At 40.3% G+C, this 26202-nt stretch overlaps 1 protein-coding gene across 11 annotated transcripts in view; it reads left to right on the top strand.

Annotated features, from left to right (window-relative positions):
* Positions 1–26202, top strand: part of ABI1 (abl interactor 1) — a 77599-nt gene that overhangs the window by 15946 nt on the left and 35451 nt on the right. For all 11 annotated transcript variants that reach the window (XM_064635969.1, XM_064635992.1, XM_064635955.1 and 8 more), the window contains exon 2: positions 7492–7659. In XM_064635969.1, coding sequence (XP_064492039.1) covers positions 7492–7659 — 168 coding nt within the window. The remainder of the gene's footprint in view (positions 1–7491; positions 7660–26202) is intronic.

Here is a 26202-nt window from a genome sequence, read left to right as displayed (position 1 = left end):
TGCATTGGGCAGAAAATGCTCCTAACAGAGCAGCTGGCGTGTACCTTCCCAGGCTCCATCTGTCAGAGTCTGCATTGCTTTGGAAATCACATTCCTATTGGATAGATTTGTTTCTTCCTATACTGTTTGCAGCCTGGATTAAAATGAAATTCCTAAGTTGATTTTTTTTTTTTAAAGCTAGTTATTGTTTAAAGCACATATATTTATGTTTGTGTGTGTGTATATATATATGTATGTATGTGTATATATATAGGATATATACGTGTCGCTTAAACTATCCTTGGGAATAAACTTCTCTCCTTAATGAAAAAGCTTTTCTCCCTCTACCTTCCTCAAAAGAGATAATGATTAAAAAATTGAGACTCTTCTGTTTACAGTTACTCAACAGAATGAAAAGCAACTTTCAAGTAAAAGAAAATCTGCAAGGACACAGTGAGGTTGACTAAATTGGTCTCGGCCCATAGAAATGCTAATTTGCTATCAGGGCTATTTAGGACTGGTCAGGGGAATATTATTGATGGAAATGAAGGATTTGCTTCTAGCTGATTGTCTGGCATGTACAGGATTTGGGGGAAGGGCCTGTCTGAAACAGAGTTTGTGAATTACAGGCAGTGCTGGTTGCACTGCCCTGTATGTTTGTTGAATAATTCGGTATGTGTCTTGACCCTTGAGATAAAGTAGCTGACTAGTCAATGATTTTTGTCAAGATAGTGTTTCTGAAAAGAAACAGGCTGAAATCTTGCTTGTGGGCTGCGGTGTAGTAATGGTGGTGATCACCTCATCTTCTGGTGCCTTGAATGAATTCCAGCTTTATTGTGTACGGTCTTTACCTCAGGAGAAGAGATTTCAAGTTCTACCAGTTCCTCTGCGTTTTGTATAGCTGAGTTACAGCATCTTATCTTGGAGAAACTCAACAGACATGGTATTATTTCATACCAATGGGGTTTTTGTTGTGGATGCTGGAAGGAAATTTACTTGAGTTGTAAATGCTAGTCTGGCTGTGTTTATTGAGGATTTCTGCCTTAGTAGATGGGAAGAATTACTGTTTACTGAATGAACTTGAAAGAATTTAATCATCCTCATTTTAATTTTGGGGTTACCCTATTGAGAGGGATCTTGTGGTTAAGAACTACTCTGAATGGTTAGGCGTCCTTCTATGCCTCCTCTGTCTTTAAATTCCTTCAAGCTCCTGCAACAATGTTATTTAAGTGGTTGAGAGGTTTGATATTTCTATTTGACACTACCTATCACTATGTGTAGAGAGGTGTGTTGAATAGTCTGTTCTATTTCTCGTTTTCACTGTCAGTGAGGGATTGACTGCCAGACCCCTGGAGAGAAGGCCTTGGACAGGAGGTGGTCACGTTCAGTGACTGCAATATGTTGCTATTAACAGCTTGCAAGCTACTGGGTAATTAAAGTCTTGAGCTTTCACTCACAAATTCAGGAATGGTAGAAAAGTACAACAAAAGTTATGGCAAAAATCACTTCAGTAAAATGCTGGAGCATTTTGCTACTGCACATATTGTAGCACTGATCTTTGTGATGCAGAATTTTAGTTGAGATTTGCCAGTGATCTGGAACATGTGGTTTTTTGGCTTTAGTTCCCTTTCATATGGAGGCTTGGTTGGTCGTGTCATTTTATCAGGCTGTACTTGGACTAAGTCCCTTCCTGTTCTTTGTCCCCACATAAATGCTTGCTTTTTAAATTTCCCACAGTTGTGTTTATTGACAATAATAATGATGATATGAATGGCAGAGCAGGTGGTTCCAGTAACATGAATAGGGATAGTGGCTGATCTGCTGATGTTGAAGAAAGACAGTAGATGAAGTGTCTGGTGGCCCTCTGAAGTCTTATCTGTTGTGCTGTGGGAGGATGTCTCTTGTCCTAGTATGTTGGGCAAAGGTTGAGTTTAAACTTCTGAGCTAACTCTCCTGATGGCTTACTTCACTTTCCAACAGGGGAATTGAGGTGCTGATCAGCGAGGAACAGTCTATAACTTGTAGGCAGGTAAATTCCAGGCCAAATATAGCTCTGTGGATGTTGGGAAGTACTCAGTGCATCATCCCCTTGAAGTAAATGTTAGTCTAATGCATTACAGAGAGAATTTCTTCGACAGGATGAGCACAGTAAACCTGTTCCAGGAGACAATTGATACATCTGATTGATGCTCTCTTTTTACCTGCATGGCATATGTAGTGTAAGCAACCTGTATTTGTAAATTTTGAAGCCTTAGTTTCCCTTGCCACTTTGGAATGATACATCCCTTAAGGCTCTGTCTGTGATGAGAGAAATCCTGAATGCTCTGTGCTGAGCACCTGCTAGTAATAACCACAGTCTGTTTAGATCTACTTGGATGACTTCCAGGTAGATAGTTTGCTCCTTAAAGTTCTTCAGAATATAGAAACTTGTGGCACTTGCTGCTGTGACTTGCCTGTGTGATTCTCTTCTTTCATTTATAACTGATACTCTGATGTAATAACTATTGGTAACAGGCAAAAAGTCTACCATGGTGCAGTGTGTTTACAAAGCAGTCTAACAAGCTGTATGAACTACAGATATGGGGGAACCTGTGTCTGTGGGCTACCCACTTATTTCTGTACATAGCTCCTTGGTTATTTACAGTGATCTCTGGATTTACAGGTTGTGATATTCAACTTAAATTAACTTTGCCTACTGAGCTAAAAGTCTAATCTAGTGTGTATGGCATATTTAAGCCTTTGAAACACATTAATGCAGCTTGGATGTGGAATACTTGGTCTAAGCTGAACATACATTGTGAATAGTATAGAAATGCCCAAGCCTTTTGCCATTAGGAGTCAGAACTAACAAATAAACCCTTAAGACTAGCTAGGAGTTATTAAAAGCCTTATCAGATCAATGAAGCAGTGTCTTCAAACTCATAGATGCATCTGGAAGTTCCACATAATGTTACAAGCTCTTTCTTAAGGGAAAAGTTAGCTCCTGTTTTCTGAGCAGGGAAACCACTTTTCAGAAATCCATTCCTTCTACCTTGGAGTGTCCCCAGCTAGTTCTCAGGGAGATTAAAATACTTGTCTAGAAGTCTCCAAGCCACTGCCTGAATGTATGTCTTCACCTATAGAAGTTCTATAGAAGTATTTCCAATTGACTTGAAAATGAGGTGCTGTAGATTGTAGCTAATGTAAGCCCATAAGCTAAAAATTTTGGCTGCATGGCTTGATTTGGATATCTGAGCTAAAATGGCAAGACTTTAGTGAAGGAAGCAGATCTTTGAAACCTCAGCTGTAGTATTTGTCGTATCGGGAAGTATACATTCTATAAATGACAGAAGAGAATACTGATGAAAGTATTGATGACTTTTGCATAGTTGCATTCTGTGAATGCTGATACATGACAGATTGCTAAATCTGCAACTGATTGTAGTAATCCTGATTTTCTCTTTAATCAGTTAATGATAGGTGGAATTCTTTTTTTAAAAAGAGAACCAAGAGGTAAAACTGAACAATTATCTTGTGTTTACTTGTGAAGCAAACACAGATGCACTGCACTGTTGGATTTGTTAAATGTGCATGAGCAAAGGCATATAAAACTGAGTGTAAAGCTGTCCCTGTAGCTTGATTGCTGCACATCTGAAGAGGTATACTTAACAGCTCTGTTTAGCTTAGGGATTTTTAGGCTGCTTTAGGGCAGTTCTCTGTTAGTAGTTCAACCTGGATGAGTTTTTCTGTGCTTGAATTTGTACATATTCCAACAGCTGAAGAAGAAAAATGTAGAACAACACATGCCACATATTAAAGAGACATTATTTTTATTTGTTTCTGCTGTGGCAGCCAGCCTTGGTGTGACCTGATGAGCTTCTTTTTCACCTTTATCAAATGGAGTCAGTTCTTCTGGTGGGGAATTTGTCTTAAAGGGAGTTTCAAGCACAGTGAATTGAACTGAAAATTCAAAAAGGGAAGACAGAGGTTGGACAACAGGAATGAGGGTATGGGCTGGTCCATTTGCAGTAGAAAGTTTGACTTCTGAAGATGATTTGCAGTGTGAGCTGCAAATTTTGGAGGAAGCCTGTATGAACTGGAAGGTGGTGGGAATTAGCTGAGAGAGAAAGCTGGGAGGAGAGATGGCTTGAAAACTGCACAGACAATGTTGTGGGAATGTGCCTGTGTGGGTGGTAGTTTGGAGAGGGGAAAAAATGCGACTTGTAAAGATCAGCTGCAGATGGACAGGTTCCTTGATCATTTGACCTTGACATGTCACTGAACTGAAGACTCAGTAAAAGAGCTTCTTCATTCCTTTTGCTGTGGCAGTTGCTTGGGTGCAGAACTTTTTAAGGAAGCTTTATAATTGAAGTTTGCATTTGACAAAAATACATGATATGCAGTGTGGAATGCCATGCAAGTTTAACTGTCTTTTTATGTATCCGCTTGAATTATAGGAGAGGTTTTCTTTTTTTTTTCTCAGTATTAAACCTAGTTATGTGAAAGCAATTTCAAACAGCAATTTTGCCATAGTAACTTGACTGTTAGAGGTCAACTGAGGATACAGGTGAGAGCTTTCAGGAGGGAAACTTGAAAAGCTGTGATCTGTATTTAAAGAACATAAGAACATCCACTTTGCTACTATAGGACATGTAAACTTCCATTTATATCAAGGACAACCAGAGAAAAAACAGTATTTTTGAAACTTCTGGTACAAGATCTTATAGTAATTCTGAACCATCAGGAAAACAAGTCAGTTGACAGTCTTTGTATCATATTCTCTTAAAATTTGAATAGCTAACTGGTGCTTATGTATGACAGCTAAAGTATCTAAGGGAATGTAAACATCTGCATTTTCTTCTATACTGCTCTTAGTTTTTACTTTAAAAGGGAGGTGAAAGTAACAATTTAAGAACACTGGAACTCCCATCTTCTTTCTGTTGCTATCATAATTTTTGGCTTCTCCCTCTACCCTCTCCCCTTTGCTCTCTGTGAAGCTTTTAGCTTATATCTTGTGGACGCCTGCAGTTCTAATTAAAAAATGTAAAAGACTATATGTCAAGTTAGTTCTAATCTAAACAGTTAATCTGCAAACTGAAGTCGCCTGAATTATCTGCAAGGTTTGAAAATGTTTCTAAACTAGTTCTTTATGGGATGTGAAATACATTCCACATCACAACTATGTTAATTTAATCCTGCTGCCAAACTAGTACTTAGAGCAAATAACTAAACCATTTGGTGCTTAGGCAAATGAGGACAAGGCACTTGATCAACGAATCATTAAAGACTAAAAGAAACTTGTTGAAGTCTTGTCATTTGACAACACTCATTAATTGGGTGCTGTGACTTTGTCACCTGTTAGTGTTTAGTCTAACAGTATTTAGTTGAAACTTTGTAATAAGAAAACTGCTTACTAGAGCTACACTTGAGTTTAACATAAAGTTACACTCGTGTTGACTGCTGCTTTATTGGCTGTGTCTTGTTCAGTAAACGTTTTATTTCAGGTACCACTGAGGCTGCTACCTCATTTTCACCATTGCATTTTCACCATTGTCCGTAGTGACGGAACTATAAATTATCAGTTGTTTTCTTTAGTCTGTAGTTCAGTAGGACAGCATTTTTGAGAAGTCATTGCTAGTGGTGTTTTGAAGTTTAAAATGCCTCTTTGGAAAGGTGCTTTTGGAAATTTGTTTCTTGAACCTGTAGTAGTAGTTGTCTTGCAGATTCTTCACCAGCAAAATTTTTTTTCTAGAAAAGAAAATTGACTTTTACTAGTGTTTTCTGGCAGCTAGAAATACCAATACTCTTTTTTAGGTGAAAGGTATTTGCTTGCATTTGGAAATAGTTAAAAATAGAGTTTTATGTACTATGTCCTTAGTACATGTAATAGCTGTTCTGCCTTTTGACAACAGATTGCATTGAACTGTTCTTGCTACTTCACATTGTAGGAAGGCATCTGTGTATGAATCCGTTTGAAGGGTGGCATTAACCAAGTGTTCTAATAAGTGTCAGAACATTGCTAGGAATGTTAGTCATGAATATGAACAAAATTCCATGATTGGGAAGGAATTCACCCATGTTTTAAAAACTCTGTAATTAAAAGGTAGCCTAGCACAGCATGTGTTGCAGTATTTAGGTCACAATGCAACTTTTATAATGTATATGAACAACTTGCCTTCTGGTTTTCTTCTTAAAAATGAGAGGCAGGATTTAAAAATGAATGAGTGCCTGGAAAGTGGAAAACATAGGACTCACTTGAATGCTAATGGAATGTCTTTGTTTCCTTACTTTGTGCTTAAGATTGTAACTCTTGCATACAATGTGTGTAGAGTGTTATTCAGAGAAATCAACAATAAAAATTGAAGTCTAGTTGGAAGGGGCTATTATTATGAACCTTTTCTTTTGGTTGCTAAGATCAACTGTCTATTCCACAAATAAATAAAATTGGAATGAAACTGTGCTAGCATTGAGTCATTACATACTGCAAACTCTTCTTTGTGCAGTGTACCTCTCCTACAAATTGAAGAAAAGAGAATTCTGGATAGCTGCAGTTTGCAGGTTAGGTAACAGATAAAGAGCTGGCCTCCACTGCCAGCTCCCCAGGTGATACAGGGAGCACTTCAGAGTGTGTTTTGTGTGTATGTGTGTTTTCCTCGTGGAGGTGGTGTTGATATCTCCCATCCTGACAGAGAGAAGGGACTTGCTTGGGCCATGCAATTCAAGTTATATAAGTTGCTGATCTTGGACAGTAAGCTGTCCTCTGACTAGAGAGCAATGCCTCAGGACAAATTGAGGACTTTACCTTAACAAGGTGTGATTTCAGTGGGAAAGTGATCCTTTCCATATATTTTTGCCCTTTAGGGAGAAACTTATGCTCCTTTCTGATATCTCAAAATATATGTGTCTTTGCAGTCAATGATGAATCTTCTCAGCTGTCAAGGAAAGTTTTTATTAAGGTTTTGTGTGAGGAGGGATAATTTCACAAATATTCCAGCATGCAGGAGGCCTCTGTCCATGCTATCCTGATGCTCTACGTGCCTTCTCTTGGATTGTAGGAGTAGTAGCCAGCATAGCTGGCGGGTTGGCTTTGTAGATTACATGTGTAATAGGGGCACCCAACTGTGGGAAAATATTTTTTGGTCTCAATTGGCCTGGGCTGCATGACTTCATAAGAGAAGGCAAAAGGTGCATTTTAGTGCATTTTCATTGGGAATTGGAGGCTTTTTGAGAAATGGAGGATCGGACAGGCTGTAGAAACTCAACTCCAACAAATCACAATAGTGTTGTTTTTCCTACTGAATGAATTGTTTCTTGGTATGTAATTTTATTATGGTTCAATATTTTTCAAATTTGTTATCTTCTCCGTATGACTGAGAATTTTTAAAATGTACATGCAGATTAAATACTTTGACTGCACAGTCAGATCTTCTTGATTACAGATTCTTCTAAATATAGGTTGTATTTTTTGTTCCTGTCCTTTGCCCCCACCCTTTTCCTGGCCTGAACCAGATGTCTTGTTCGTTTGCTTTACAGGCTCCAGATAAAAGGAAAGCATTAGAAGAGACCAAAGCCTACACAACTCAGTCTCTAGCTAGTGTTGCTTATCAGATCAATGCACTGGCCAACAATGTATTACAACTGCTGGACATCCAAGCATCCCAGCTACGGAGGATGGAGTCCTCCATCAACCATATCTCCCAGGTAATCTTTTTTTTTTTTAATAGAAGGCTGACAGTGTTGGAGGAGGCATTATTGTGTCTCTTGTGTTATTGAGCTGGATAATTTATGTTGATTTCTTTGAATTCTCTGAGTATTAAGATAGAAAATGGTAAGGCTTTTTTCTTCCAATATTTATGAAAGCCACTTTGTGATGAAGGTCATATCCAAAATAAAATAGCTCCTGTATCAAGAAATTCTGGAGTCATATTTGGTTTAAAGCAGGAATTAATTTTTAAGATTCCAAGATCTGAAGCCGCAGTTGAGGGAGGGTTAGAGGGAAGGATTCTATTTCTGAAGTAAATCCAGTTAGAAGAGCCATGTGAGTGGTGGTGTTTTACTTAACTTTGCAACATATGCGCTAAGTTCATTTGTTTTAATACCCTTGCAGGATGTAATTTCATGTGCTCTGTTGAGGGGCAGAAGGATTCACATGCTGCCCATTACCTGCTCAAGCCAAACTCCTTCCCTGCCAAGCATGAGTGAGCAGACCTAACTTGTACTGTGACTGCAGTATTGCTGGAGTTGTTGCAGTGAGAACATGGAAATAGCTGACAGGGAAGAACAGGCCTATCCCTGTCAGTGCCAGCCTGTATCCCCGTGGCTGAAGCTTCTCCCTGGCTGTCTGCTTCTGGGGGGAAAGAGTTGCTGCTGCTGCCTGCCTTGTACCTGATCATTTGTCTGATTGCATGCTAACTCAGCCAAAAAATGTCTGCTGTGTTTAGAAGTGGCTTGTTGCATAACCAGGTGTGTGTCATACTAGTGCCAGTGAAGGCAGGGACGGGAGTCAATTATTTCACCCTTACAGTGCTGTTTTCTTCCTTCCCGAAGCCTAGCCATGATGATGATGATGATGACAGTGCTGTTCTGAAATGGGCTTGAGTGAGTTGTTAAAAGCCCAGTGTCGTTCTTTCATATGCTCTTCTTGAAATTCAGTCAGATCATTGTTGGGCTTTGATAGTCCTGTGTCTATGTAAGATGTTTCATAAACAAGTCTCAGAGCATTCAACCTAGCATGTTCTTCAGTGCAGCCAGTGAACTAAAAACCTTAGTTGGTCAACCAGTATCCTGTTAGTGGTACATCTTAGACCAAATACTTGAAAGAAAATGCTGCTCGTGGTCCCTGCTGTCTGCCTCCCCAAGGGCCCTGCTAATCTCTCCTTACTGTTCTTTTGGAGTTGTGGTTTCTAAACCTCTTCTTTGAAATGGGAGCGCAGTGGTTCGCTGAAACATGTCAGCAGAGAGAAGATTCCCGTGCACGTGAAAGGGCCCTCCTATTAATAAACCTGTCGAAAAGGCTTGTCAAGTTAATATGTGCTGAGAACTAGACAGTGTTAAAAGCTGTGTGAAGTATTTTAGAAAAGTACCTGCCACTGAAAAAGGAAAGTAAGAGGAAATGCAGTTGCTGTAGATAAGTTTCTTGTTCTGTTAAATATTCAGAGTTCTTGATGCTGGGATTATGATTAAGTCTGAAGAAATGACTGGATACAGGACTGAATGTACAGATTTTCCCAAGCACTGGATGCCCCTTTATACTAAGCACATCTTTTTTACGTGTTTCAGAGCTGCAGTGTGAGTGAAGCAATTATTGTTAAATTCTCATTGGCCCACTAATATGACTAACCATGGAAAAAGCCAAAATGTTTGATACTAGCACAAAAGGTGTTAACCCTCCGTACTATTTGCTGCTTGAATTGAAGGCGCTATGCTGGAAGCTGTTGAGTCACCTGATACATGAACTGTTTGCTAAAGACTGTGAACAATCAGTGCTTTGTAGAGCTTTTGAGGAGTGTTTAGCAAGGTCACTTGCTTGTAGTTTCTGTCTTGGTTGGCCTTTCCTGAAGCTAATCCTTGCTTATAAATGAACCTCTACAGACTAATTTTGTAGAATTAAACTGGATACAGATAATGCACACATACCAGCTCAGCTATTTGCTTTGAAATGTTTCTGCTCAAATGCTTCAACTGCGTTTCTTAAATCTACTGTGCACTTGCTGTGATAGACTGTTTTTAAATGTTTCAAGATCTCCAGAGTGTCTTTCCCTGTGCCTGTATCAATTGTGAATATTTTCATGTCACTAAAGCATGGGGATGAACAAATTCTCAAAATGGCATTCTTTTCCAAGAAAGAAGTATTGCCTAGAAACACAAATCTGACTCAATTACTCAATTTGGAGTTTGCGAAAAAGAGCATCTATCTGTGAAATAAGGTACAATTTGATAGTTCTTTCTATCTGTGAAATAAGGTACAATTTGATAGTTCTTTCTAAGGAAGAAAATCCTGTGGCTCTTCCGACCTATAGGTAGTTTCTGTGCTCATAATGTTTTTCAGTTCCCTATGCATGTTCTCCAGAATGACTCTTGACAAAATGACTGGGTAGTTAATCCTGATTAGTAGCCACTTAGTATTTTTTCTGGGTGTGTATCTTCACTGGAAAAAGCACTCATGAGTGAGGTGATAGATTAGTGTGTTATATTCTTACTGGAGCCTAATTTTACAGGTGGAAAGTGTGCCTGGTTCTGTAGCAAATAAATTACTCAACTTTGGTTTCTTGTTGAGCACAAACACAGAGAGGCTTCTCATGAGTAATCACAGTGTGGTGAGGGAGTGCTGTTCTGAGCACACAGAGGCAGTGAACAGCTCCAGGAGTGGCTTTCACATAGCAGCCAGAGCAACAGCAAAAGCCTGCCCAGCTGTATCTGTATTTTTCTACCTAGATGTCTTTCAGCAGGTTCTGGAGTGACCTGCCATGTAATGATTTACTACACCCAATGTATAAAGCTATGCACACACAGCTCAGCTAACCTATGAAGGTTTAAATCCTTCATATTGACTTTGAGCGTTGCCAAGCTGACTTGACCTTTCCAAGCTGCTTTAATACGGCAGAGCAGAGACTTCACTGTTCTGAAGAAAGTTCGCAAACCCTTCTAGTGTAAGGGATCCTACTCATCCTGTTAGGCGACATTTGGGGGGAAAAGATAGTAAGCGTATGCTTTGGACCAATATGAGAATCAAGACTTCATTAAAGGTATTAAGTTCAGCGAATGTGACACCAACCTACAAGAAGGGCTGGAAGGAGAATCCAGGGAACTACAAACCTGTCAGCCTGACTTCGGTGCCAGGGAAGGTCATGGAACAGATATTCTTGAGTGCCATCGTGCGGCATGTGCAACCAGGGGATTAGGCCCAACCAGCTCGGGTTTGTGAAAGGCAGGTCCTTCTTGACCAACCTGATCTCCTTCTGTGACAAGGGGACTTGCTTACTTACATGGAGGAAAGGCTGTGAATGCGTCTGCCTGGACCTTAGTAAAGCCTTTGACACAGTTTCCCACAGCGTTCTCCTGGAGAAACTGGCTGCTCATGGCTTGGCCAGGAGTGCTCTTTGCTGAGTAGAAAACTGTCTGGATGGCCAAGCCCAGAGAGTGTTGGTGAATGGAGCTACATCCAGCTGGCAGCTGGTCACCGGTGGTGTTCCCTGGGGCTCAGTTGGGGCCAGTTCTGTTTAATATCTTTATCAATGATATGGACAAGAGGATCAAGGGCACCCTCAGTCAGTTTGCAGACACACCAGGTGGAACGTGAATGTTGATGTGCTGGAGGGTAGGAAAGCTCTGCAGTGGGATCAAGACAGGCTGGATTGATGGGCTGAGGCCAGTGGTATGAGGTTCAACCAGGTGAAGTGCTTGCTCTTGCAGTTGGGTCACAACAACCCCATGCGGCACTACAGGCTTGGAGAAGTGTCTGGAAAGCTGCTTGGCAAAAAAGGACCTGGGGGTACTGGTAGAGAGTGACTGAACATTATCCATCAGTGTTCTCAGGGGGCCAAGAAGGCCAGTGGCCTCCTGGTTTATATCAGAAATAGTGTGGCCAGCAGGACTAGGGAAGTCATCATCTCCCCTGTACTTGGCACTGTTTCTTGGGTGTACTCCCCTCTTCCCCACCTCCTCTTGGAAATGAGAGCTGACTTAAACACGTACTTTAAGATAAGTTTTTTTGCTGCTTCATTTCCACAAAGTTCAAGAGAATGAAGATGAGACAGCCAAATTCGTCAGAGGAGAGAGGTTGACAGGGACATCCTTGTTTACTTTGTCAAAACTGAAAAATGTAACAGATCAGCGCTCACATTTATGTCAGAGCAGCAGCAGTACTGGGTGTAGCAACTATTCCTTTTTTTTTTTTTGTCTACATAAACAGTTTTTAAATAGCCCAATATTTAAATCCAAGCATGAAGGAAGCAATAGACTCCTTTTTAAGAAATGATAATTTTCACCAGGGAAACACTGCCTCCCTCAAACATTCAGTGTTAAGATTTTCTTCTGCATCTGAAGCTCTCCTCTAATGCAAAATAGGGCCTATTGAAAAACAATATGTTCTGAAAGCTTAACTCTCAGCAAAAAAAATGGAGAGACACATGCACATCTTTTGTTACCATTAAAAGTTAGAAGCTTTTAGAATAAAAAAAAAACAAAAATGCTGAATTAGTTCAGAAGAATCTTGCCTGTTACAATCCATGTCTAATTAATTGCACGCGTAATTCAAGGGTTGCATGCAAGCAGAAAGCCAAATGTTTCTGTTGTGTGGTTGTCTAGCTAAAGTCAGGGCAACAGTGCAGGTATGCAGATGTCTTCTTGTAGGCCTTCTGAAACTTAACAGCTGCAGCCTGTGTTGAACCACACATAGACACCACCCCCAAATACTAAGGCCTTTTCCGTTGAGTGAGCCACCAGTCAGGACTGGTGTGGATGAGGTTTCAGAGAAGCTCTGCTGAAGATGTTCTGGGGTTTGAAGGAGTGAGCTCCTAAGTGGTAGCAAGTTGGTATCTGATGACAGGGAAGGGGAGCGCAAGAGCTGTTAAACTCAGCGGGTCTCTGATGCTTGAAGAGGCATAAGGCAATGCATGTGCAGTGGGGATTCTTGATGTTTGAGTTTGTGGGAAAGAACTTTCAGAGTGTGCATGTACTTTGGACTAATGTGATACTGCATTTACAGATTGTGGTGTATGATCACAACACAGTCTAACTTCATGTTTGAAAGCTAAGAAGTAGAAAGAGGATAGAAAATGTAACAAATCGTGCTAACGAATGTGGGTGGTCATGCCTAGGAACAAGCAATTATGTGAAGTATTTTAGTACACTTACAGATGGGAACAAAAGACCTTTCCAGATCCTCTTAGTGGTGACTGTGCTTCCAAAGTACAGCTGTCCAGGTACTCTTACCCTGAAGTTGCCTCTTTAAAAAGAAAATGTTTAAAACCCTGACCTTTCTCTCTCACCTGAAGAACATATGGGCTGGATGAAAAAAATTGTTAACTGGAAAGCAAATTAACCAGAACTAGCAAATGGTTGATTGCTGCTAAGCAGGGTCAGTACTGGAGCCCACACTGTTCAGAACATTCTTTGGAGACCATTCAGAACATAAAACATGTCCTCAACAAATTGGGGAATAACTCTAAATTAGGAAAGGTGATTCATATGCTGAATGGCAGAGCTTCAGTACAGAGGAGCGTTATTGAACCAGCAAAATCCTTGGGAAACTGGGTAAGGTGCAAGGCCCTCCACCTTACGTGGAATAACCCTGGTGGGAGGTGACTCTGAGTAGCCATGTGCCGGAAAGAAGCTGGTATGCTGATGGGTGCTGTGCTGGGCATGAGCCAACAACACGAGGCCATCTGAATAAGTGAAGCAGTGTGGCAGGGCTGCCTTGGGAAGAGTGTGGCTGGCAGATGAAAAGCAGTGATTATTATCTGCTCTGCAGTGATGAGACTTCATCTGGAGCACTGTGCCCCTGGGGTTTTTTTTTTGGGTTGTTTGGTTGTTTTTTTTTTTTTTGTCATCCCTGCCTTGCTCAGGAGTGATTTAGGAAAGTGGAGATAGTTCAGGAGAGAGGGATGCTGAGATGGTCAGGGGCATGGAGCATGCAGCCTACAAGGAGAGGTTGAAGGAGTTCTGTTTGTTTGGTCTGACAAAGAGAAAGCAGTAGCTTATGAATACGTGAGCCTGTCTGTCTTTGCAGTTAGTCTTTTACTTGGTAGTGACAGTGTAATGTTGAACAGTTAGCCACAAGTTGAAGCTCAGCAGGTTAGTACATGGAGTTGGGAAAATCGTTTTTATCTTGGAGCACTGGAACAGGTTACCCTCTGCCTTGACTCTTTTCAGTGTTACACTGCACTAGCTAGGTATATACTAAAAGTTGACTTGGTATCGTTGCAAGGCACATTCTAAGTTATAGGAAATAATTGGTCAGTGGGGCAGACAATTATGAAGTCAGGGGAGAAACTGCCACCACATGGCTACAAATTCTTATAAGCTCCACTTCCACACATCCAAAAGTACATGAAGAGCCCAAAAGTATCTGCAGGAACTAGAGCATCATCTTATGTCGTATACAGTAGAAAGAAAGGGTCTTCTATCTGGTTCCCTTGAATTGCTTGTGCTTGTCACAGACACAAATATTCTAAATATGGCAAATAAACTTGTACCTTTTGTTTAGATTAACCTTGCCTTGGGTGACGTTCCCTCTCCTAATAAAGTACTGACAGTTATCTCTGTGGCCTTTGCTTCACATCCTGTTCTTCCTGTTCTCTCTGTGATAGAGGCCAAGGCTCGAGAAGTTGCACTGTGCTTGCTCTGGTTATCTGTCTGCTTATGAAAATTGTTGTTAACTTTGTGCATATCAGCTTCTACATGATATATATAAATTGCTCAGAATGTAGTATAATGTGTAAGGGTTGCCTTGTCAGCTGTTCTGTTGAGAAATTCCCTTCATGTCCATGAATGAATTCACACAGGATCTGATTTCTGTGCAGTTCAGCTGATGCAGTCAAAAAAATCCCCAGCACATGACCAACAAAAAAATCAAAACAAACCTGCCCATGATAGTTACATACACCTATGAGGGCCTTTCTGTGATGGGGGAAGAGCAGCTGTTTTGAAGAAAACTGGAATGCAGGGTTTTGAACATATTTTTGGGGAATGGGAGAACTTGCTAACTTTAATAGCCATTGACTGTAATGAATTCCTTCATACGCTTATTCCCGTTCCAAAGTCCGGTGAAAGGACAGTCCGAATGCATAGTTTTCTATATTTTTTAGACCATTAAAGCCTCCTTACTGCTCAGTGAGTATTTGGCTGTAAGCTCTAGATACCTCATTAAGTAGTAAATTAAGAGGCCCGATGCAGCTTCTTGTTTTCTGAAATCAAAGCAAAAAATCCTGGGACTGTGAACATTACTCTGAAAGGCCTTTTTGATAATTTTGTGCATCAAAGGAGTCGTTGGTGTTTGTGCAGTCTTTTTAATGAAAACCCCTCATATCTGGAAGTTATACCACATAGATGAATCACGTCACTAACCTGCTAAGTCACATATTGGACTTTTCAAGGAGTCTTGGGGTTTCTTTCTTCAGATGCTTCTGGTTAGGTTGTTACCTGAAATTAATTTTCCTTCTATTTCAAGTCTTGGTAAACCAGCATTCTTCACATGTGAATAGCTCCTGGTTTACATTGAATGAAGGTTTTGTTATGTCTGACAGTGTTTTAGTTGCATAAATGCAGAGTATGAGGTGATGATAAGAACATTGTGCTAATACAGCAGAAGGCGATCAGCTACCGAAGCATTTAGTCAGTTGCCATGCCCGTACCATCCAACACAGCCATTTGGGACATTGGTTTTTTTGGGACATGGCAGCTGTAAAGTGTTATGCTTGAGCTGACTGTATTTGGGGGAAAGGAGGGGAAAAGCAAGTACAAGACACTTACTGAGGAACAGATGAGTCTTGGTTGTACTGCATCATTGAAGCTGCCCCTCTTCATAGTCTGCCACTCAAGCAAATGAACACAACCTGCTGGGTGCTTGTGGCTGGACTTCTTGTGCCTTTCAGAAGGGAATAGGGGAATTGCTTGGTGCCTTCTGCTGGGGCACGTAAGTGCTTAGTTAATGTTGATCTGCAGATGGAAAATCAAGTAATGATTTACATGAGTGTTTTACAAGTCAGTACAAATGCTCTGCCACTTTTTATGATGCTGCTGGGTTTGACTTTATTCTCTTTATTGGCAGGGTCCTCTTCTGGGACCTATTGATACCTGTAGTGCATGTCTTGTAAAAGCTTACAGGCCATATACATGCAGAGAACACTTATTATAATTTCCATTTCGAATACTCACTATAGATGTAGAAATGACCACCATAAAATAGGTCTGCCTCTTCCTTAATTTCAAAAAATAGATTACTAAAACTGTCATTTTCCTTTCTAGCACTACTTTCTGGTTCCAACAAATAATTACATTATTTAATGATTTTGCCTAATAGTGTGCCTAATTATATCTTCTGGGCACAAAAATGTAAGTAGTATCTGACCATAGAATCATAGGTCTTGTATGTTGTTTGCTTCCTCTTTGAGAATCTGCTGAATAGCTATGACTTTTTGCTGAATGTATCCTGGTGTGAGTGCTAATGTGCTGTGGTTTTGTAGCTTTAGTTGTTCATGCCTAAAAGCACTTGCTTTTTTCCCTCACATGTTGTCCTAGGGTGATTATTTACAGTGGGTCCATCAGTACAATTCAGTGTGATCTCACACCAGGATCGAAGCATACCTTGCTATTTCTCTGACCGGCTTCTCTGTCTTTGCTTGCAAGAGAGAAATAATGTCTTGTCAACCTGATCTTGTAATGCTATCTCAAATTCCTGTATATGGCAAAACCAGGAGCAACAAGGGTGTGATTAAAAGCTATTAGGCTTCTATACAAAGTAAGAACAAGTAGGATGGGGACCTTAGAGTTAACTGGGATCGTGATGGAAATAGTAAACCAAATCATTGCTTCAGGAAAGGTCAGCTGGGCCATCGTTTGAAAATACAAGAACAAGGAAATTGAATAACAACTGAAAGGCTTGATTTGCATGTAGGAAATTCTGCTTCCTTGTTGAACTCAGTGTCTTATAGGATTGCTTTTTTCTTCATTTTAAGTTATAGTTTTGAACTATGTTCAAAACTAGGCTGTATAAGGTTGCAGGATAAGCCTTCAAACCACAAATCAACCTTTATCTGACTGGAAAGGAGATAAACGTCGTCTTTGGGAAGCTGATCCTTCTTTGTCCATTTATAGGATTTTCTTATGTGTGTTGTTAAGTCAAGTATTGAGCAAGTTACAGCAATGGCCAGATGTACAACAGGACTAAAAGACATGAGTTGTACAGTGGATAAGGTTTGTTTCCTAAGCTAGGCTGAAAAAGGTGTTAACTGAAGTTTTTGAGCAGTGTACATATTTTTCTCTCTAAGAGTTCATAGGCAGTGTGTGGTAAGCTAATAACATGCCAGCTTGTGTGGACTAGCAATTTGTTTATTTTTCTAAATAGTTCTTGAGCTTCTAATTAAAACTTAGATTAAAAAAAAAAGAAACTTAACTTGAAATTATGCAGTTGATCTCTGTGTGTGTGTGTGTTGGCAAATGAAACATGGCATTTGAGAGTGGAAGGATAGTAGAAATATTTGTTATTCCAGTGTTCCATCTCCAGGCACTTTTTGCCTGCTGTGATGATGAGTGAGATGCGGAAGTAACTGAGAACAATCTCCATTTGGGAAATGGAGAAACCTCTAAGTCGTAACAAAAATGTGCTAACTTCATGTCATTATGGATCATTAAGATAAAGAGAGGGGTCCAGTCAAAAACCCTGAAACAAGTTAGACTTTTGTAACTATCTAATCTCTTACCTATGTCACTGAATTTTGGTTTAGTTTCTTCAGACAACCTAAATCTCATGGTAAGAGACAGCACTGACAGAGTTATAAACCTGTAAGCTGATAGGAACTAGAAATCCTTTATTTTATTAGTTCCACTCTGCACACTGAGGATGGTCTGCTCGCCACTCATGTATTACTGTTTTAGCCTTTTCCTAAACTGATGTATTATTAAGCATATCACAACATTAACATGCTGTGTTATGAATGATGTTCATCCTTGTGACCTGTAGACATGTCCATTAGTGCCTTATTTTGACTGTAGCATGACAGCTGACAACAGAAGTGCTCAGTATATTACAATTTTGAAACACTCCTGATGTAGTGGTAGTATTTGACAGTACTCTTGGCATCTGGATGCTAAAACTGGAGGAGAGAACTTCTGGGGGTGTCCATGGTGCTTTGGTTTATATAACGAGTTTTTCCCTCTTCTGAATACAGGCTGTGGCACATTAACAAATAACAAAAAGCTCAGGAAGCGGGGGATGGTTTCCGTAAGCTCTCACTGAGAGAAATTCAAGTTCAGTCACTGGGGATTTTGCTGCTTGAAGCATTCCTCCTGCAGTGCAGTGTGCCGTGCCCCTGGGCTGGCAGAGAATATCAAGCTTCAATCCCAGTTAGCTTGCTTCTTATTTCTAGACCTCTAGACAGGGGAGCAAAAGGAGATTGAGGGGACCACAACTCTAAGCTGCTGGCATTTTATTTTCAACTCAACATCTTTATGAGACTGTATTTCCTTGGGCTGCATTAAATGTGTAGACCTTTAGTCAATGCAGAAATTCTTCAGAGGTTCTCCATACTAGAGCTGGCTGAATTGCTTGGAATAAGTGTGTCTAACATATTTAGTATTTTGGAAACTATTTGAAAAACTTTTTAAATATTGATTTCCATGTGAAGTGTTTGCCTAGAGTACATTTAAGAGAATGCTACTGACTGGCCAACTCCTTTGAGAATATTGAAAAGCATCATCTAATGAGTAGAAACTGAATAAAGAAAATGTGGTGTGAATTTTTCCAAATGCATTTTTAGAAATCAGAGGTTCTGCAAATAATTATGTGATTTAAACAACCATCCTGGGAAAAAAGACTGTGAACAGTCTGCAGATCTTTCTCAGATAAAGATAACTTTACTGTGTACTCTTCCCCTTCTGCCCATTTGCCTAGATTTCTTCATTGTTCTTAAAACAGATGCATGGTTGTTGTTTATATTAGCTATATACTTCTGTGAGTAAACACACTCTATACTGCTGAATGGATGGATATACACAGTTTAAGTTCAAAAAGTTCATTGACCTCTCTTAGGAAAACCAGACTTTACCAAAGCAGTGGGGAGGAGACAGGCCACAGAAGTTTGCACAGCTGTCTTTTTTGTAGTCCATTGAACTGTGTTGTCATGTACCCCTTCATCTCTCAGGGAGATATTTGTCTCCTCACCAACACCTCCCTCCCTGATTAAGGTAGCTGTAGCAGTATATTGATCTCTATCACTTTCTTGTGCAATTAGGTTTCTTGCAAACATTCAGTGACTCTTCAGTGTGTGTTTAGCTGTCCAGCACTGCACAGGTCAGTGTCCATGGTGGTTGTTATTGTGGAGTGAGTGCTAAGGCTGCCTCTTGAAACGCTGTGGTGCCATTCAGAGGCTTGTAACCCACCACAGTGTTTGGAGCACCTTTACCAGGGCACTAGTCTACCTTCCTCGTGTGTAAACACTTAATTGGTCAATATTTCTGTAGTGCATCTCTAACTTTTGTCTAAAGTGACAGTAGGAGATGTCCAGCCTCTTTTTTCCTGACGTTCTCTTGTTCCAGACAGTGTTTTGTTCTCTGCCCCTTACGCCCTGAATTGTGGGCTCAATTATCCTGGAGGCAAGGCCTTGAAAACTGCAGACTACTGGCTGCTTCCTTCAACTGGCTTCTTTCTGTGTATCATCTCCAATGGCTGATGATCTTCTTCTCTCCAAGCCTTTGCAATCAGATTTAATCATTATACTAATAACTGCACAGTGGAAATGGCTAATTTCTGAGCACATGATCAGTGTAACTAATGAATTTACTGTAGTGATAGCAGGATAGCACATTCAGCAGCAGGAACATAGTAGTGTACTCCTCTCTGTGTCTACACACATGACTTTCTGTTCAAGACTTGTATTGTCTTTCAACCTACCATCAAGCTGCAGTGTTTGTGTTCATGTGCACTTACACAGGACCCAGCAAAGATCTCATTCTGAGTGCATGCATGTGCAAGTCTGAGATGTGGTCCTGGTGGAGGGGTTGACTGATGGCACGTTTTTTTCTTGGGCCAAGGTCCTCTGCCATAGTGCCCTGCCTTAGACAGAAAACATTTTGCTGGGTAAGATTTTGCTGGCTCAGTATGGGCTAAGTGCTGCTGGGACTGTTGAGGCCATCTGGATGTTACCAACAGATGTAATTGCAGTATTTCATATCAGTCGTGGCCAAGAGTAGGAAGCTAAGGGAAATCCATTTACAGAAACAATGTGCAACTTCCTGTTTGAGTTGTGTGTGGAAATAAAAATGGCAATGGAGAAGTAGAGCAGTCTTAGCAATTCCATCTCTGCCCTGGCCCTTCCTCCCCACCCTGTTAGACTGGTAAACGTCATACATACTTGTGATTTGATTGTCTGTCTTCTGCTTTTACTTAATATATCCCAAATTACAAGAAGTCTGTATGACTCAGTCCAAAATAGTAGTGCAGTCTTAGGAAATATGTGAGGGAATTTTTGTTAACTCTCCTTTTTTGATAGAGTATTCTTATTGATATTGATAGGTTTCCATGTGCAATACTGTGGAAACTGGGCTTTCAGAAGAAGTTTGGGCTGAGGGAAGTTCATGATGCTTCTAAGCTTGTCCTGTGTTGATGTACTTTCAGAAAGGATAGCTGCTTACTGAAGGGGATTTGAGAAAGGAGAGGCTGCATCAGAAAGTTGAACTGTCTTGTTCTATATTTGTCTTTTGAAAACAAAAGTGATGAGCTTGTCAGATCCTTGTTGTTTTAATATTTAAGTGACATGGAAGAACTCTTTACTGCAATAATATGCTGAAGGTAGTAGTATAGATACTAAGTTGACTATAAAGTGGAATAAGTATACTGAAAACTTGTAAGTGGAGTCTGTAGTGGCTGAGGGTTGTTCCTGCCACCTTATTTTACCGATAAGACTCACAGGCAGTGAGTCTCATCTTGCAGTGGGGAGTGAGAATGAGTCTCTTACAATGGGGACAAGAGGAAAAAAATGACCATTGCTGGGTATCCCTCCACTGGAGTAGCACCTCATAGTGTTGTTTGCCATAGAGGCTTGCTTATGTTTCTGTAAAAAATCTTGAAAAAATCTGGAACTTTAGTAATTCTCTTCTGAACAAGCTGCAATCTTCAGCCTTTGAACATTTAGGAAACAAAAGAAGATAAAAAGACGTTTGATGTATGGTAAGCTGTGTTCGTGGCACTAAGCCAAGATGTTTTGTGGTGTAGATAGTATAGCCTTCAGCCATGTGATGTCTGTTTAATGAATACCTACGAGTAACCCTTGGTGCAGTCCTGACCCAGCTGAAAACTAGCACATCTCCCACTAGCTTATATCACTGCCATCAGATGGCATATGGTCAAAGAGGTATAGAAATAACATTGTACCCTGGTTGATTTGTAATCATAACTATGTCGGTAGGTGGTTAGAAGATACCCAGCATCATTCCGACATATGTTGTCTCTGCTTTGTGTCTTAGGGAAGTGGTCTGTCCTAGGACTGTCAATCTTAGACACCTCGAAAGCCCTGAATTCACATGGAGAAGTGGGGTGCCTGGGAGAGGCATTTTTGTGTAATATGTGAGTTATGTTGGTTTTGGTTGTTTGGTGGTTGGCAGGTTTTTTTGTTTTAAGAAAAGTATGTGAAAATTAATGCAGAAAACATTCAAGCAAATACATGTGACACATGAGAATAATCCATTTAACATAAACTTTATTATTGGAAAGTATTTTATTTTGCTATTAGAGATGATAAAATAAGACACTAAAGAGGTGATAAATTAGAGCTAAGGCAATATTACCTCCCTTTCTCTTGGTGTAGGTTCTGTCTCGTCCCCTCCCCAATTTGACTTGCCAAGTTACAACTGAATGTGAGGGATTTGGCTTTGAGCTGTTTTTTGTTCAGGCATGAGCATCCTGACTTGTCATTGTTACAGCTCCTTACCTTAGACTAACTTTCAGAAAATTCCAACTTGTTCTGTTGAGTTTATTTTTTTATAAGCTTTTTTTAGATGGTTTCCTTTTCAGCCACCTGCAGTGCTCTTTGCAATTGCACATGTTCATCTCCTACGACATTGCTTTTTTTGGCACACAAAATGCTTTTCGTTTGACATACAATTTTGTTCTACTCCCATGGTGGTTCTTTAGTGAGTCCAAACTACTGAAGAAGCCGTTTTCATTTTTCCTTTCTGTCCGTGTGCTTTCCTTCAGTCAAAAATATATTTAGGTTTGTATGTTTTGTTTAATTCTAGACAAGTGCATTGCTTCCCGTAAGGAAAAGAGGGACTCATTCAACCACTTTAAAATGCTGCAACTCTTATGTGGGAGCGTGCATAAGGATATTTTACTGCTTCTTTTTTTTTTTTTTTTTAAAGGAACCTCCTCATGTGTGCATATCTTCAGGAGTACCCATTAAAAAAAAAGTTACTAAAATCTAATTTCATGTACTGAAATACACTCCCGCATGCAGTTTGGATTTTGACTTCACTTAATTAAAAGCATTTATCTGCTTTTTAAGACTGAATACAAACGTAACACATTATGACTGCACATCCCAAATGTTGTTTTGTCAAAAATGTATCAGTAGGATTGTACAGTTGAAACACTTCTCTTTTGAAGTGTCTTCCGCTTTAAAGACTGGTTTTAATTAGCAACTGGTATTAGTTAATCACTGAAGTGTCTGATTGGTTCCCTGTGTAGAACAGTAGAGGAGAGGGGATGTATCTTGTTGGTTCTTTTGTTGGAACCCTGTCTTGGTGAAGGGGAGATGGTGGGTCGGAGGGAGGACTGAGTAAGAGAACTGACTTTCAAAAAAGTGTTTGTTGTACAGTGTGAAACTCAAGTAGATGGTTACCAGTTGTTAATTTGCCATATGCTGTGGTTTTGATCTATGTAGAGCTGGGTCTGTGTTTCCTGTTGTGAAGTGGTGGGGGGTGGGGTTCAGCCACAGCTGAATCTCCTGCAAATACTGGAAAGCATATTCTAGAGTGATCAGGGATTTTGTGTTCAGAACAGGGAATAGCACCATGAAAGCTACTTTTCTCTCTCTCTACTCCCAACATGTGATGCTCAAAAGCCATAGATTTTAGAAGGCAGGTAGAGATAAATGCAAATAATCTCCCCATCTCCCCTTCTCTGTGTCCTCCCACAGAGATCTGCATTAATGATGCTTTTTTTTTCTACCTGTGTATTGCACTCAACCTCTTGAAGAAAGTGTTGAACTAGCAGTTAAATTTGAAATAAATAAAAAGTTATCTAGAATACAAAAATTTGTTGTGCTCCCCATGAACATATATCAGAGATCATTAGAGGGCTTTTTTTTTTTTTAAAGAGTAATGTTCATAATGCACGAACCAAACTGCACCATGTGTCTGTTTGGTTTGCTCAAATGGTTAAAATCTTCAAGTAGAGTTTGCCAAAGCACAGGAAGTGTGACCCATAACTCACTTGTGCGTTTTCATTAGCAATTAAAAGCACAGATGGAAGGTGTTTTGCAGAGAAATCTGGGGTAACTTTCTCTGTTTCACTGTGGTCAGAGCAGGCAGCTGTGGCAGCAGTGCCTGTACCTGTGCCCACCTACACTCTGCCTGTGTCTATTCTCAGCGCTGCTGCAGGTGCACAGCTCCAAGAAGCTGGCCCAAGCAGCAAAGCTACTTGCTTGGCGTAGCACAGGAAGTCTGGCAGAGCCAGGAATAGAACTTCAATCTGCTGTTTTCCAGGCTCTTGCTTCTAGCCACAGACCCATCCCACTTCTTCCCTTCACTCGACTGATGTCCTGGCAGACAGCTGCCTCCTGCGTGCAGGGCCAGCTGCTTCTGCAGCGCTGTCTGACCTCCATACTCCAGATGTTTGAAGTTCCATTTCCCCCATGCTTATGTGAACTTTAGCAAAATGCTTCTGGCATTTCTCCAATGCAACGGGGAGGAGGGAGGACTGTTGTCTTTATTTTTTTCTTTCTGTAATGCAGGCCTCTGTACAGCTGCTAAAAATCTCTTCCTCTGTAGGACTTAAACTCCATTTGCCTTCAGTTACCATCTGCCAGTCTTACTTCCCACATCCCTCTCCCTATTCCCAAAGACACTCCTGCAGACCTCCCCTCCTTATGCTCTGTGTTGGCATCATCTTCCTTTCAGTTGGGGAATGTGGGGAGCAGGGGTTGAAGGTGTGATGAGACACTCTGTGTCTCTCCACAGATATTTCTCATTTATAGACCCTTATTCTCTGAGGTGGCATTTCACAGGTGAGACCTACTATTTTCTGTCAGCTGCCCCATTTTACGTTCTCAGCGTCTTCCGTGACCGTGCTCTGAAGAGAATAAGTGAGAATAACATGAGAAGCTTCTTTCCTTCTGTCCTGTCTGAAGGATGAATGTGTCCTCCGTAGCAGTCCTATTTGCGCTTGGCACCAGGAAAGAAAAATCAGGCATGAACTCAAGTCTGGCTCTTGGACAAGTGGCCTGGTTTCTTTGCTCTGATTCTTGTCCTAGAATGTCATGTACCCGCTCCCGGCCCCTCTGCTCTGTCCTTGCCCCACATCCCCTTTCTGCTCAGTTTCCCCAGCAGAACGTATGACTAGATTTGCCAATAGGGTACTCTGAAAAGCATCTATATAAATAATCCTTTAGCTAAACAGGCCTCTCTTTTTCCTTTTCATTGCTATTGTGTAGGTGTATGTGCCACTCCACAGGTTGTGTTTTGGAAATTGGGGTCCAGTTGGGGTCCACTTCTCGGTGAATCCTAGTCTTCCTTTTGGAAGAAAGGTTAAAGCTGAGGCTATCTGTCTATGCCCAATAATTTTTAAGCGTGTTTCTCTGGCTTTTGTTTTCAGCTTCTTGATTTTAATGAGGCTTTTTTTTTTTTTTTAAACACTTGCAAGCATATGTTCTGTCAGTCAGGAATCAATTTTTTTTTTAAAGTATGTCTTGAAATCAGTGTGGTTTAAGAAACATGCTATGGAAGTATGTGCATTATTCTTTTACATTCAGTGCTTCTGAATTCTAAAACCATGCAGAAAGCAAACTGTCCTGAGTAAATGAGATATCTATGGTATACTTCCCTCCCTGACCATTTCCTCCCCACAACTGTCCTGATATCCCAGAAAAAATATGTATATGAAGGTATAAAAGATCTTAACCTTGCTGAAATCTTGTCTGCTTTATGCTGGTGTCAATTGCTTGGAAAATCGGACAAAATCTGCTAGTGTATATAAAGGAAAAGGTTTTAATTCTTACGTCAGGGGCTAGCTCCATAGGATTAAACTGACATATAATCTGTGTTCAGAAATAATTAAGAAATACAGTGATAAACTGTCAAAATAAAGGCCACAACCAACACTTTATAAACCTTTCTCCCCAGATATTATGGATGATATTTGTAAGATGCATTGTTAGCATTGTGATTATATATATGTATATAGTTTATGTATATATTTTGTGTATAAATATATTTTAAATAGATTTACATATGAGTTACTTCTGGAAATAGGAATTAATGTTTCTTTTGTTATTTCTCCTTTGATCTGTCTAGTACCTTTCCCCCCCTCTGCTGATGGTGAACATTTTAATATGGACTGTGAAAGTTGCTGTATATATCTGTGTTGATGGCCTTAGTTCATTGTGTTAATCTGTAAAAGCTCTTGAATGTGAGCCCTCTTTGCAGGAAAAGGAAGGTGACATATCAGATTATGAGACATGGCTTATCTGGCTCCTCTAGCCTTTTACCTTAAGAGGCCTGGATTTACCAGGACTTCAGGAGATGAAGCTTTCTGGAGAGCTTGTCCTACTATTGTCACTTGTCTGCATGCTGAAGGGAATGTGTGAGAAACTTCTATCTATAAATTTACCAGAAAACATTGCTGCATTTGCAGCTCTTAAATCTATTTCAGTTGCCTCCTACATTGCCAGCACCACATACAAAGCAAACAAACAAGGTGAAACTCGGATGTCTAAATGCTTCAGAGGTGATAGGAGACCTGTCTTTCATGGTGCAGCTTCAGAAGGCATGGCAGGATATTCTGAGGATTCTCAAATGACATTTAGACAGTGGGGTTCAGGCAACTATTAGCCATAGTGATGGGTTGTGTATGTGAAATAATAAAGCCTTGAAATCCTTATATTCTGAAAAGAATTTGGGGAACTGAAAAGACCATCTCTGTTTCTCTTCTCTACTAACTTGCTTGTTGCTGGCACTGACTTTCTTCTGTGGATTGACTGATAAGTTGACAGTACTTCAGGAGACTTGACTCTGGTGACTGTCCAAGGGGCTGTTAAAGATGTCTTGAATTCATCTCTTGAAGGGGGAGGTGCTAAGAAAGAGGTGCTAAGAAAGACCTTTTCTCTTTTTGTTGTGAAAGTGAAAGATAACCAGTAAAAAGCCTCTAGTATGGTAACTTGAGATGAAGATGTGTTCAAAGCTAATTAGGGACTTGAATTTCACACAGTTGATGGCTAACTGGACATGATAAAAGGTTGCATCAAGTCTTCTGCCTTAGAGACAGGATTGGTCCCACTAGTTACTGATAACAGAGCAGTACTTCTGAATGTTTCA

This window comes from Pseudopipra pipra, chromosome 1 (assembly GCF_036250125.1).
Source record: "Pseudopipra pipra isolate bDixPip1 chromosome 1, bDixPip1.hap1, whole genome shotgun sequence".
Taxonomy (NCBI): Eukaryota; Metazoa; Chordata; class Aves; order Passeriformes; family Pipridae; genus Pseudopipra; species Pseudopipra pipra.
This window is presented reverse-complemented; position numbering and strand designations above follow the sequence as displayed.